Below are 14,630 nucleotides of genomic sequence, written 5' to 3'. Positions count from 1 at the left end.
ATTCTATGATTCTATGAAAAGTCAGTGTATTCACAAGATAAAGCCGTGAGAAAGTTCTAGCAGCTCACAGCTGGGTTTTGGTTTTTTTACCTGAAACGTGTGAATAGTTCTGGCCCACGCATGTTTTATGTGACACAGTTTCTTCAGCGCCTTGTACTTCACTGTGAAAGTGGAGCCGTACGTGCTGCTGATGGTCAGCAAGCGCTGTTTCTGAATTTCTGTGTCCTACAGGAACAGAACAAGAACGCTCAGCAGTACGCTCGTACCGGCAGTTGGATCGATGTCTACACATTTGCCTGTGTCCATACACTAGCTTTCCCTGAAATCACAATGGCTGCAGTGTCAACAGAGTGAAGTAGTTTCAGAAGACACTAAACCCAAAAGACGTCTATTCTTTCCCCGGCTACCTTCAAGGAACATAGTTTCACTTTGCAGGGCCTACCCTAACTGCTTCTCTTAGCTAAGGAAAATGCTGAGAAAGGCAGTTTTACCCCCCCCCGAAAACTAAATATTATCCTAGTGTAGAGAGAAATACACCAGCGAGGCCGTTTGCCATTCTGTTGCCAAAAACGGAGAAAAGTCTATTCTCTCCCACCAACCCTGTATGCTCCCCCTTTCCCAAAATACTGATACTTTCACTGTTGAGAGGACCCTCTGTTGAGAGTACTCAACGCACTGAACCCAGCAGAAAAATACAGCTGGTTTTGTTGCTGTGTTTACTGGTCAGCTTAGTTCTCTGCCAGGGGAGAGCTCAAGCTCTAACATCAGCTTTATTCTTTACTTGTTTCTAGACCATGTTTCTACCTACATCCAAAACATTATGTATTAAACTTATATTGCGTAAATACTCAGCTGTATCGTATTGACCCTGGGCAGGAGCAGACCATCTCAAAACACATTTTACAGAAGTGCCCAGAGATTTTTTTAATTCTACTGTGAGTCTGCCTCTTTCTTGCCTTTCATGCGACAGTTTAGCAGAAGAACTAAGTATGTATTGCGGACTAAAATTTCACAGTGTGCACTGCTGTCTTCTAGGGATTCAACAAGGACCCAAATTATAACCGGGTTTTTTGTGCAAGTTCTTGCCGGAAGGACTTACATCCGTTATGAAAAATATGTCCCCGTTGCACAGTCGTTTGCCCTCCTCGGCAGGCTCTGTAGAGGAGGTTCCTGCACTTTTGCATTCACAGCGATGCGGATCCTCTCTCAAGCCACCATCTGGCAGGAGATCCTTGAGATACGTATTCCGCACGCAGGAAATCTTGTCATGAATTTGAAACAAAAGTCGGTTTTTATTGTCTCTAGGTCAGAGAAAGATAAAGGGAGAAAGGTGTTTACAAAGGATGCATTTACCATCTCTCAGTATTTCTCCTCTTTCCCCTCTCTATGCCTGGGTAAGATTAAGAGCCTTATTAATGTTCAAAACAGTTAACTCACCTATAAAAGGTGTTTCTTCAACTTTTGTAAAACCTTTTGGTAAAAAACAGTAAACCAGAGTAGCACTAAAATGCTGCTTCCAAAAATATTTCAGAATCTACTGAGGAATCATACAGTGGCAAAAAAGAACTAACCTTGGGTTCTTTTTTTTCAAGTACCTTTTATGGCAGTTTTAAATATTCAGCCGTAACTCAAACACTTGGAATTCACACAATGACAATTTAAATGAAAGGCAAACACTTTAAGTTCTCTCTCTTCCCAGTCCAGGGTGACAGTAAAGAACCCATCAAAGAAAGATTACTGTATAAATGATTTCTAACATAAATAGTAATATCTAGGTGAAATACCAAGTTTTAAAATGTTATTTTAGGTTGCTGGCCTGGCTGTGACACTTTCAAAACCAAAGGAGGTTGTTCACAGGAAAAAAATGCAACAAAACACTGGCTTACCTGGTTACATGGTCTGAATAGTGTAGGCAACAAAGTTCATTTATCAGATCGCAGTCTTGCCTAAGTCATACAAAACAAGAACATGAACAAAACTGTGATGTACTTAGCTAATACAAATCATACATCAATTACACGCAATGTCATGTTACCATTCATTAAAAAACAACGGGAAAAGCCCATCTTCGCTACGATGATCTTCCACCAGCCAGTAAAAGCAATCGCTGATGCAGAATTTAGAGGACAGAGCAGTAACGGAACAGTTTTGTCCAAACAAAATAGCAAGTGAGGCGAGGATGTTTGCGATGCACACCTGTATTTGATTTTAAGAGAACGAACAAAACTGAAGAAAAACTAAAGCCTGGGTGTATTACATCCTGTCTGTGGATGGATTAAAATCAGACAGCAGATTCATTTACTTCTTTAAAGCCTGGAATTTTAACTTTTAAATCACAGAACCACAGAATCACAGAATGGTTTGGGTTGGAAGGGACCTTAAAGATCATCTAGTTCCAACCCCCCTGCCATGGGCAGGGACACCTTCCACTAGAGCAGGTTGACTCAAAGCCTCATCCAGCCTGGTCTTGAACACTTCCAGGGATGGGGAATTCACAGCTTCTCTGGGATGCAGATTAAGTACCTATAAATATATTCTAGAAGAATCTTTATGGAAATCATTAATAAAAATATTGTACCTGAACACAGACTGGAGAAATAAAATGGATTTCAGAGTTACTCAGCATTCACAACGAACAAGTGAACGAGTCAGAATTTATAAACTGCTTATTTCCACACAGGTAACCTGTAAATAGCGGGTGGGTTTTAACTGCTGAGAAAAGGCTCTTCACAAATAAAAGTGGAACAGTTCGTTCTCAACTTCCCTTTTGAGCAGCAGTGTAAGCTTATGGACTCTTGGGACCAGTGGACATTGCATTTACCCCTTCAGCATTTCTGGGAGGCCATCCGTACTATTAACGTGCCCATGATGGTTCACGTCATCAGCGATTACTAAACTTCACTGTCTGCCTTGGAAAGCATGTCAGAGCCCTACATCCCACCCTCCTTAAATGATCAGTATTGCGCTTCCAAACACCCAACCTGCAGGCATTCGCCACTGCCGACAGAAGCACCAAAGCACATCTGCTTATACAACTAAATCTGGCCCTCGCCACGTGATCAACGCGCAAGCATGACAGGAGCATGCGTAGACAGGAGGTTACGTGTCTCATCGTGCACCACAGAATTCACCTCTGCCGCGACGGGGTACGTTTGAACATGGATGTGACTTTTTATTTTGTGGGTTCCTCTCCCAGTCAAGCCTTCAGCTTTCATTTCTGAAGAACGCCACCCCAGCAGCCAACAGCAGAGCACAAGCGCTCCAAAACCAGACCGCTTATGTCCACCCTTTGTTTCTTTAGCGTAAACAGTGCAGATGAACACAAAGGCAGAAATCATGGTGCAGAACAAGGATAAGGTTACAGAAAAACAAAGCAACTCTCCATGGAGAGGCTGGGGGCAACCGGAAGGCACCGGAAAAGACACCCAGCCTGTTGCTCTCTCCAGGAATTTTATGATGCTGCTGCTACTCTCCCCCAACTCAAGGCATTTGGCTGTTTTCAGACTGTGGCTGCCAGCAAGGATTTTTGCAAGGTCTGCCCACATGCTCCGTTACCTTCGGAAAGCGATGAACTGTGACTGTTTGGCATCCTGCAATCCTGGTCCTTTTTTAAGTAAAGCCTTTATGGCAGTTTGCAAATCTGTTTCAGAAGACATAAAAGGTAAGGCATAAAAATATGCAAAACAACCAATTTAAGAAAGAAAAACATAATTCAGCATGAAATTGTCTTTGCTTATTTCTTGCTTCAGTGACATGTCTGCTTGGTTAAAACAAAGCAGAAAAAAACCCACACTCCCTCCCCGCCTCCAAAATCCAGATCACAAAACACCCGCATATATACTCTCCCCAAAACATATCATGCAGTTATGCCACTGTTAAAAATCTGAGAGACAACAGTGATAAGGAAGGAAAGCAGTTCTTATTTCTCCGTGTTAAACAGAGCGTATTTCATGCAGAGTAAGGTTTTGGTCCAGCACATTAAAGAGGTGAAGACAGAATGTTTTTAAGTCACAGACTTATACGTTTAGATTTCACAGAAGAAATTTGGATTTAGTATTCTGTTTGCTGAGTAAGTTACTACATTAAGATAAGGTGATGATATTGGCACTGTTTTTTTCCACATCCCCCTTGAGGCTTTTTGATGCATATAAAGTAGAGGCTACTCAATCCAAAAACAATGGCCCTAACCCTGACCCCAAAATATTTTTAAAGAAGCACTGGTGTCCCCCTCTGCTTCCATTTCCCTAACTGGACTCTAGACTTGAGAGCACATTCCTGTCCCACACACCATCCTGTTACAGTTGCTGCTTACTCAAATAATTCACTTCTGAAAAATTTAATCTCTTAAGCTTTGACAGCTACAGCTCCAACACAAAAAGACAACCAGATTTTCTCACACTGGTTGAACTACAGCATCGCCATTTGCACTTATGGGTCTTGCTGTGCGCTCTTACAGAAGGCAAACGGTAAACTATGCATCCAGCATTGAAACTCATACCACCAACAAAACCAGACTAAAACCTTCCCCAAACCTTAGCTCCAGCCAAACAGCCTACGCTTTTCCAAAGGGGAAGTCAAGATCACGAACTGACTGTGCACACGTACTGTCACAACCCCCGCCAGTGGGCAAAGCAATAAGAATGAATTTCTTCTCTGGGCTTGGCATTGCCATTTCCTCATTCCAATCAGTAACTTGCAGCACCTCATCAAATACAGGAAACTTCCGCTGGGAGATTCTTGACCAGAGCAGTGGAGGGAAAACAGAAAAGATATTTCTAGTTAAAGAATTCCAGCATATCGTCATCTACATCAGCTTGAAGTTCACCATTTATACATTTTGGGCTATCTACGCTACACACACCAAAAACACTTTCTTCTGAGTGTAACTTATTCTCACATGTCAAAAAAAAAAAAGGTGTTTCTCTTAAACCCTCCAGCACTGCAGTAGACACTTAGTGCAGTAGACACCCATCAGTTCTTTTCATGGGCGCAGACTGGAGTAACACAGAAGCATTACCAAAAAAAAGGGGTGTTGCAAAGCACTTAGTAGCTCTGGACATCCTGCAAAAGTTCAGAGTACTCACATTCCATTCAACATCCAAAGGTCTCGGGGCACTCGGACTTAAATTTTACTGAAGTTTAAAAATGAAATAATGCGCTGATGATAAACAGTATTATTTCCAGACCAAAAGTAAAGCAGATGCTGGAAACATTTAGTACTTCTAGGTATTAATGCAGCAAAACAAATAAAAAGAAACTATGATTTAATGGCTTTTGACATCTAAACTCTCAATATAATTCAGCCTGTTTTAGCTGTTGTCACAGTTACCAGCAATGTCTTTAGATCTCCTTTTTAGAGAAGCAATTGTAAGTCATTTCAGAAGGCATAAAGTGATTTGTGCATGCACAACTCATTTGAAAACAACAGAGTATTTAATAGTGAAATAACATCCCATTAAATTCAAGAGTATTCCAGCACACACATTTTTTTTGACCAATATATATACCCCTGGAAAATGTATGGGTTTTTATTGTTTTGGGGATGGGTTTGTTTTTAAAACCAGTGCTCCCAATTCTGAATAACAGAAGCAGTCCCAAGGAGTCAAATCTGGATGCGCTACTATTTTGCAGGTAAAGCAGCAGGCCTACTACAAGAATGCTTCTTGCACACACAAGTCCTACCTTGAGGCATTATCTACAATTAGTTGCGATTCAGCTCTGTGATTAGTTCGCAGTTCCACAGAACAGCCTCTTGATTTTAGACCCTCAAAGATATCAGCCAACATGTTTCCTGGGTCTATGCTCGGTAGCTGTCTCGTATCACCTAAACGGAATGCAAATCAGTTACTTGTGAGAAGCAATAACAGATCATCTGTTACAAACTGTCTTGGAAAGAAAAAAAAAAAAACAAACACTGGAATTAATAAATACTCAACCCTCTACACAGAAACATGCTTCTTCAATACCATTCATGTGAAATAAAACTTTAAAGAATCTAAGAAACTCCTGGGGATCAGGCTGTAGTGTAGTTTAAATTTTTCACATTCCTCACTCAGTAATGCTTTACTAGCAGGTGCAAATCACTCCGCAAGATGAACACTGACAGCAATCACATCTCATTCAAACACATTTTGATAGTTACACATTTCAAAACAAACGCCATAAACGGCATGCAAAAAGCAAACCTCTGAGACAGCAGAAAGTTTTCGTTTTACACTGTTTTCCTTCCTGAATTGAAACAAGATGATCCCAGCATAAAGAGTGACGTGAAACCTCCCCTCTAACACGTGATCAATACACTAACATTATATTCTGCAAATTTAAGCAAGTCAGAAAAGTTTTCCAGTTGCAAGACACAATAGCTTGGAACACAACCACATGGAAGTCATAATACTTTAAGAATCAGATAAAACACCGCTAAACAGAGAACAGACACGGATACTTTCATACTGATAGCTGAGATAGAAAACTGTCCATCTCATCTGACCTTACGAATAAGCAGAAACATCCAAGTACAGAAGAATGCAACATCCCGAGGTTGTTAAGAGACTCTGTGAGACCAGTGGCAGTTCCCATACTTGGGTGACATATGGTGTATTATTAAATATTCTAAGTTTGCTGTTTCACTTACCTAAAATAATAAGTTTGGCAAGCTGAGCATGCTTACACAAGAGTTTTAAAACTACACTAAGAATGTGAACAGACACCAAACTTCCTTCATCCACAATCAGAACTGTCACAGTAGAAAACTTCCATGGCTGTACTTGCTCACTCTGCCTCCACGATTTGAAGCTATAGATGATCTGAAAACAAAACACACTAAATCAGGCTCTGTGATTCACTAAACAACTGTGAACAACTGTCTCATAAAGGCTTCCAGAGTGTGGCATCTTCTAATGTTATGTTTAGAGCTATTATCTGAGATTCTGAATTTAAACCTGTAAGGACTCAGAAGACTCAACCATTCAGGCTTATCTTCCTCCTTCGTGAATACATTTCTAGCTGAGATTATCATCACTTACTTAGATAAAAGCACAGAAATGCATACTTTTTTAATGCAGGAACTCTAAAGGATATAAGGTCAGCCATTAGGTTGCTCAGCAACAGAACACCTCATAGAACAACCTGCTGACATTAAAAAATCCCCAGCAGTGCATGGGGAAGGGGAACAGGCAACTATCCAGTCCCCAGAGATTAAATAAGCCCATGGTACTTTTTACGTTATTTTAATTTTGATCTATACAGGTTGTTCCACACCTCCGATGTCCTCTTGGCACCTAGGACTACAACAGAGACTTGACCCAAGTTTATTGGCAAAGGGGTTGGTTTCTACTTTATTATTTTAAAAATTGCACAATATTAAACAGTAATTAGGAAAACACTGTGTGAATGAAGTTTATCTCATTATTCAGCCCTAGGCTACTGATCTCTTCATGTGTGTGCAGGTATCAGTATGACTGCTAGGCAACAGGATACTAGAAAATAACTCTGCCATCTAGAAAGTATCTCTCCCTTAATTTAAGAAAAGAAACCAAACAAAAACAAAGCCAAGAAGCTAAAAAGACCAGATGTCCCAGAAACACACAAGTCTGTGTACAAGTAAAAAAAAGTTACAGCAAAAATCAGTAATTTGAAATACATTGTATGATTCCCTAAAATGTAACACTGACTTTCAAATGCTGACAAGCTGTACCTAAGCACTATCATTAAGAGCTACACATTTCATAAGGAAAATAAAACAACAAGCTTTTTGCCTTTTTTCAATACAAGAATGGACAGTGACAAAAGGTCTTTCAGAACACAACTAAAGAAAAAAATAATTCCTTACCTGATGCAGTGTATAAGCAGGAAGCTTAGTTTTTTCGCTCAAAAGGCTTGCTGCCCTCCCTGTAGGTGCCGTAAATAGTACGTTCAGTTTTTTTGTGTGCATGTTCTCTGACTCACAATGATGATCAAAGGTATTCCATTCCTCTGACGCATCCAGGTCTTCTTCAAAGTCCTTAGAAGCAGCTTCCACTTCTTTTTCCATCTGCTTTAAGTGACGAAAAAGGCAGCTAACTATTGTACTCTTCCCACAGCCTCCCTTTCCACTTATGATTGTGACGGCATTAGAACAAATCCTCTGCATGGCAATCTCCTGATCTGAGTCCACCTCTGCTTTACTCTGGGTACCAGATGTCGACTCCGCTTCCTTTTCAGGGAAGTCATTTTCACAGTTATGGTTGTCTGGATTATTTTCCTTCAGCCGTTCCACTTCATGAGCCTGGGCATCATTCGTTTTGTTATCTACCACTTCTCTTGATATTGCAGCAACGTTAAGTATCTTTCTCACATCAACATCCAGTTTCCACGAGTGGTTTGACAGAAGGTCACCTACGCACATTGCAATGTCCTTTTCAGCTTTGTAAAGATGAGGCAGAAACACTGTTTTTTTCTCCCTAATCACTACATTCTGATCTTTCAAAAATTCAAGAGATTTCCAAGCAAGGTCAATGGACATATCTTTAGATACAAAATCAGCTAGTTCATCTTGATCTTCATAAGTGTGTCCCATTTCTTTACACTGTTTCTTGAGGTGATCATACAGAATTAATGCATTCTTCTGCAAGTCGGGAATCTTCGAGAGGAGTTGTTCACACTGACAGAAGGCAGCCCACGTTGCCTCACAGTAAGAAAGGTTCAGTTCCCTATAGATAATCTTCTCACAAAGAAGAATAGAAGCAAACACATATTTATTTCAGAAGATGTTAGCCTCTTGCTGAATAACATTCCTCATAAAAAATACAAATTGCAATCCAGAGGGTGGAAGTTGACAAAAATTTTCATAATGTACAAAGATCTAATGCTTTTCAAGCTATCTGAAAGCAAGGTATTTCAAAGTAAGATGGAATAACAATTCCTCAGTCAACCTTCTGTATAAAGCAGAATCTTTAAAAAACAAAAACCTGGTGCAGAAATTGGGTATTAGAGAGAACTTGTGCACACCTTATCAGCACAATTTCAAGTACAGGCACAAACAACTAGAAACAAGCATAGGAAAGCATCAGCCAGAATGCTGTACCCAATTCTGAACATGCTACTTCAAGAAACACACCATCTTTACAGAGACTACCACAAAACAGGGAAAGACTGAGATGTATAAAAAAGACGAACTATTGAGGGAAAGTAAAATGAACTGGACTTGCTGAGACTTAAGAAAAAAGGAGACGTCAAGCAATAGGAAAACTGCAGTGAGAATGCGGATCCTTGGTACAAGAAATGAGAGCAAGTCTATATTGCACCAAGGAATAGTCAAATTGGACATCAGGAAAAGCCTTTTAAAGAAAGGATGCGGAATACTGGAATACATTGGCTAGACTGCTGAATCTCTGAAACTGGAAGTGTTAAAAGACAAGTTAGAACATGTGTCAGTAAAAGCACTGGGGGGCTGAAGCAGAGAGATGACCTCATCACACTGATGAGCTCTTCAGCCGTAGCTCCCACTTGAGGTACAGGAGTGCCAAGGTGAGGCACAGCAGCAAAGCTGCCCAGCAAGCGCAGCACAGGAAAACCTGGAGGTAAGCAGCAACAGCAAATCCCGTTAAAAAAAGCAGAACAACCAGAGCAGCTGAGCTATTACAGAGTAACCTCCATGCCTTGCTGCAGAAGCACAGATACTGCTCCGGGCAGGAAGAACAGAAAGTCTTATTTGCCAGTATAAAACTGAACACTGAGAGTTTTTAATCAGTTTTCTTACTTTCGGCCCAATTACCTCATGTGTTTAATTTTCTGTTCCCTGTAGAAAAGACTAAGCAAATGGTTGTAACAAAACCACCTTTAAAATCTTCTAGGACAGATTTAATGTAGACCAACTGGAAAAACACCCCTTTGCTTAAACTGAGCCCAGTAAGTCATCCATTTCCAAATTAACTAAGCTTACCTCCTACAAATGTCCAGTTAGTAAACTAAACGCAACTGAAACAGCACTGTATTCTAATAAAGGTCACATGTAACAAACACCACATCTTTTACCCTGCTTAACATTACTTACCCTGCTGAATCCAAGTTTCCATGGATCATTCTTTAATATCTCGTTCAACTTGAACATCTTGTCTTGAACATGTATTTCCTCATGCCCTGTATCACTGTTTCCTTCAGTCTTTCTTTGCCAACACACCATATCCAACAGACAGCAAAAATGACATGGCAGAAGGATTGGCAAAAATTCCAGTATCATCGGAAAAGTCAGAGCTACCAACACTGCCTTTCCTGCAACTGTATGGATCATAAACCAAGAATGTTTTAAGCAACATGCAAAGATATTTGTAAAGGCAATTTAAACTGACTCTGGCTCTTACCCTTCTGCCTCCCCTACACACAAAACACCCCTAATTTCTTTCAGTTTCTTATTAATTGTAATCCTTTCCACATTATTTACAAGACTATTTTCCCTGAACTGCATTGGGGGGGGGGAGATGGGGGTGCGGAGGAAACTTGTCAACAGATGAAAACTGCAACTAAACGTACTCCTCAGGAAAAGATGTATTATATATTTGGCTTGAACTGCCTACTCAACAGCATTTTGTAAAAGTCAGCTCAGACATCACCATACCTGCCTCTCCTATCTAAAGATAATTTTCATACAGATGTACAGGAGAGCATTTAAAATTCAAAAGAGGAAGACAGACTTTTAAATTTGTGGTATGAGATCAGTACAGGAACTTAGGAAAACTGGTCTTTATAGGCTTTCTTAATGAAAGAAAAAAAAAAAAGAAAGAAAAAAGCTATCACTTTGCCTGTTTGGATCAGTCTCGGGATCTGCAAAAGGAGGATAATGAAACTGATTCAGTCTATTCCCTGCTTAAAAAAAACCCCAATTTTAGAAGAAAGTGAGACTTGTAAAGTTTTATCTCTTCATAGGGGAAAAAAAAAAGCCACACCCACGCAATTTTTAATAGAAGTGTTAAAGAAACCTTGTTAATTACGACCTTAAAATACCCATTTTTCTCAGTTCAGTACTTTTTCTGGTCGCTGTCTTACCTCCAGAAAGGCAAAAATGAAGCCTTTTCCCTTGGAAGCAAATACCGAATTTACGAGTGGAGAATCATGAATGCCTGCATAACAAACTATTCCAGCCCTTAACAATGACAACCCGGAAAAAGTAACAATAGTAACAACACGACATAAGGGGTGTGGTTGTTGTTGCTACTGCCTAATGACGGAGGAAGAAGAAAGCTTTATTTGCAGCAAAATCCCATATTAGGGAATATCTGCCAACTACAAGAACTATAAACAGGATACCTAGGCATGCTGCGCAATCTTCAACACAAGATTCATGAACATTATTAGACACACTTCAATTGGAAGGGATCCACATATCTCATTAACACTCATACAGCAAACTAGATCTGAGTTTCTACCACTATGGTTTCCCATCTTTCTCTGGTCCTGAAAAGACTTAAAGTCTGTAAATAGGGGTTAAGAACTTTTCTGCCGTGACAAAAACACAACAGAAAGCTTGAAGTCTACAGAACTTTGAAAATTTTCCTCTCCTTACACACGTAATTTGGAGTAAAGTCTAGCAAAAGCTATGAACTCTCCCATCAGATGTGATCTGTCCTCCAAAACAGTCACCCCCATCTTTTGACCTGCCACTGCTCAGCAAACCAGGTACTGGAAGACTTCATAGATAGACCTATCTGTCTGTACAGATTTAGCTGCGGTTGAATTTAAAAGATCCCCTCCAATTCAGAGCACTGAGTGCCATGGCACTGAGACAGCACCAGCCCAGGACTGCCTAAGTCCACATCAGGAATGTGGCACAGTGGAAACAGATCACTGAAGCAAAACAAGAGAGCTAGTGTTGGAGACACTTCTCAGACATCTTCACTTGTTCTGTTTCAGTGTTTTGCTTCCAACCAGCTATAGTTCAGTCCCACGGACTGAATGCCCATTAGGGGTTGGCGTACCTTAGGCGTGCAACTGCAACACAGCTTTTGGGTTTCATCCAGCCAATGGTCTCAGAGACTGTACCACAATAGGGCCAAGAGGGATGTTTGACTCAAAAGCACGCTACTGATCCAATCTCTAACATTCATGTAGTCACAACATAGCCCACAACAGGATCCTCAGCGGTCCTGACCCTCTTCCATGTGAGGACACGCCAGCGTTTCCACACTCTGCTCCCCAGCCATCCCATCTGCTGATGGGCAGGATTCACTTAGATAGCCTATTCAGTGAAGCTGATTTGGACTGCCCTGAGCTCCTTTGCTGTTCCCCTGAGCTACAGAGAAGCCGCTATACTATTTCTGAACACATGTTCATCCTAAAAAGCCGTACCACCACGTTTAAGCAGTGCTGAACCCATTTTTTAGTAAGCCTTGTTACACCTGAATAAACTATAGGAAGCCAGCACCAGTGTCTTTGCATCTCTAGCACAGACAGTTCTACTCAGTAAGCCTACAAAACGCAGGAAAGTCCTTACGTGTTTCTAACTGTATCTTTAATTAGATACAGTTGTCCCACTGTAATCTAATCCCATTGTCCTCAAATTCAAAAAAAAGGAAGAATCTTTGCATGTTCAAAATTCATTTGAATATACACTTCATATGAAGATACGTTAGCTTGAACACAGTATCTGAGATAGAACTCATTAGCTTATAAAACAATCAAAATAGCACAGGATATACCCACATGATTTCAAAACATAGCGGAAGATGTCACAGTGCTTAGTGTCTCCTTTCTTCTCTGTCTTTAAGTATGAAACTTGGAACTGGTTCAGCTTTTCTTCAAGATTTCTGAAACTCAGCACAGACTCCATAGGAAGCCAAGTAAAAAACTTTCCTTTAAGATCATCAGGAACGGCACATTCCTTAAGAAAGAGCGAAAAGACTTGTCGGTTGTTCTCTTCTATATTGTTCCGCAGAAAATACGATGGATATCCTTGCACAAAGTACTTCGACCTCACTTCTTTAGCTTTAACCTTAACTTTCCACCAAGGGTCAGCTAATGGAAAACGTCCAACTACTTCATACTCCTTTTTGGAATTGTCTTCTTGTATAACAACTGAATCATTAAAAAGAAAAATAAACCCACTGTTAATTAATAGTCATAAAGATTAAAAGTTTGGTTTGATTAAAAGAGTTTTCATAGAATCACCGAATGGTTTGGGTTGGAAGGGACCTGAAAGATCACCCAGTTCCAATCCCCCTGCGATGGTCAGGGAGCCCTTCCACTAGACCAGGTTGCTCAAGGCCTCATCCAGCCTGGCCTTGAACACTTCCAGGGAGGGGGCATCCACAGCTTCTCTGGGCAACCTGTTCCAGTGCTTCATCACCCTCTCCAGGAAGAACTTCTTCCTTACATCCAGTCTAAACCTCCCCGCTTTCAATTTCAACCCACTCCCCCTTGTCCTGTCCCTACAGGCCCTTGTAAAAAGTCCCCCCTCCAGCATTCTTGTAGATCCCCTTCAGGTACTGGAAGGCTGTTTGTTCAAAGCTTATTTTGTCTTTCATATAAATTGCAGTGGTAAAAGGAAAGCAGGGTTTTTCATCAACTTCCTGATGTCAGTCATTCCAGTAGTATTTAAAAAAAAAAATCGGAACCAACCTTGAATCAACTACTAAAACTGCTTCTCTAAGTGTCAGAACTACAAAATTAAACTTGCTATGAATTTTTATTAAGCCAATTAAACTCACTGGTGTATTATACCATTTATGGCAAGACAAGTTTGCAATTCAAAGTTAAACAGTTTTTTCAAAAAGCGTTGTGTCACAGTGTCTGCAGCCTCTTCAGATACATTTTTACACCAAACACTTCCTGCAACTGAAACCACCAAAATTATAAGAAATACAATAAACTTCTAATATTCTGTTTGACCTGGTTTGCCTCATCTTTCACTCACTTAATACAACTAATACACGATTCCTCGATCCACGACTGGGGACTAAATACAACCCACCACAACAAAGCAAGCACCCAGGTTTAGCAGGACCGCTTTCTCAACACACTACCAGCAGCTCTTGGGCCTGTACCAACTTGTCTGTTTATTTTGCCCCTTGTCACCGAGCTCAATTAAAACATTTTTAAAACAATTTTCAGATAAAATATTATTAGCTAGGCAGGAGTTGCTCCAACATCACCTGACTTTCTAAGTACTACACAGAAAGTAGGGAATCACTACTGTCAAGTATCAATAGCCTTCCATGTCATAAACAGAAAAAGAAGGCACTTTTTGGGTGAAGTTAACTTGAATGGAAAAACTACGTTTTCTTGTCTCGCACTAGCGTGGCCATATAGAAGTGCCCGTCACGCCCCCCTCCTACCACCTGTGCAAGGTTTATCACCCACTTTATCACCTGTCTGCAAGGCCAGGCTGGATGAGGCTTTGAGCAACCTGGTCTAGTGGAAGGTGTCCCTGTCCATGGCAGGGGGGTTGGAACTGGATGGTCTTTAAGGTCCCTTCCAACCCAAACCACTCTGGATTCTATGATTCTACTTCGCAGCGTTTCCCCTTTACTTGTTATGAGTCCGGTAACGGCGGAAGGAGGGAGTTTCGATTTGATCCACTTGTAAAACATGCGACATCAGCAGACCCGAGCCCCCCGACCCCAGCAAGGCGGCTGTCGGGTACCAGGCCGGGCCGGCGGGCC

General features: G+C 40.9%; 1 protein-coding gene across 1 annotated transcript; it reads right to left on the bottom strand.

The window, feature by feature from the left end:
- Nucleotides 1–90: 90 nt before the first annotated feature.
- On the bottom strand, nt 91–13,044 carry HELB (helicase (DNA) B; the record flags this gene model as incomplete). The annotated part of the gene is made up of 10 exons (XM_010159003.1): nt 91–225; nt 1,100–1,301; nt 1,887–1,946; nt 3,556–3,640; nt 4,606–4,736; nt 5,683–5,824; nt 6,632–6,803; nt 7,829–8,698; nt 10,031–10,254; nt 12,673–13,044. Coding segments are annotated over 10 exons (2,393 nt in total), but the record flags the coding sequence as incomplete, so codon positions are not given.
- Between the last annotated feature and the right edge of the window lie 1,586 nt (nt 13,045–14,630).

The sequence above is a fragment of the Eurypyga helias genome, unplaced genomic scaffold (assembly GCF_000690775.1).
Source record: "Eurypyga helias isolate BGI_N326 unplaced genomic scaffold, ASM69077v1 Scaffold32839, whole genome shotgun sequence".
NCBI lineage: Eukaryota > Metazoa > Chordata > Aves > Eurypygiformes > Eurypygidae > Eurypyga > Eurypyga helias.
The sequence above is the reverse complement of the archived record's forward strand: the minus strand, read 5'-3'. Positions and strand labels throughout refer to the sequence as shown.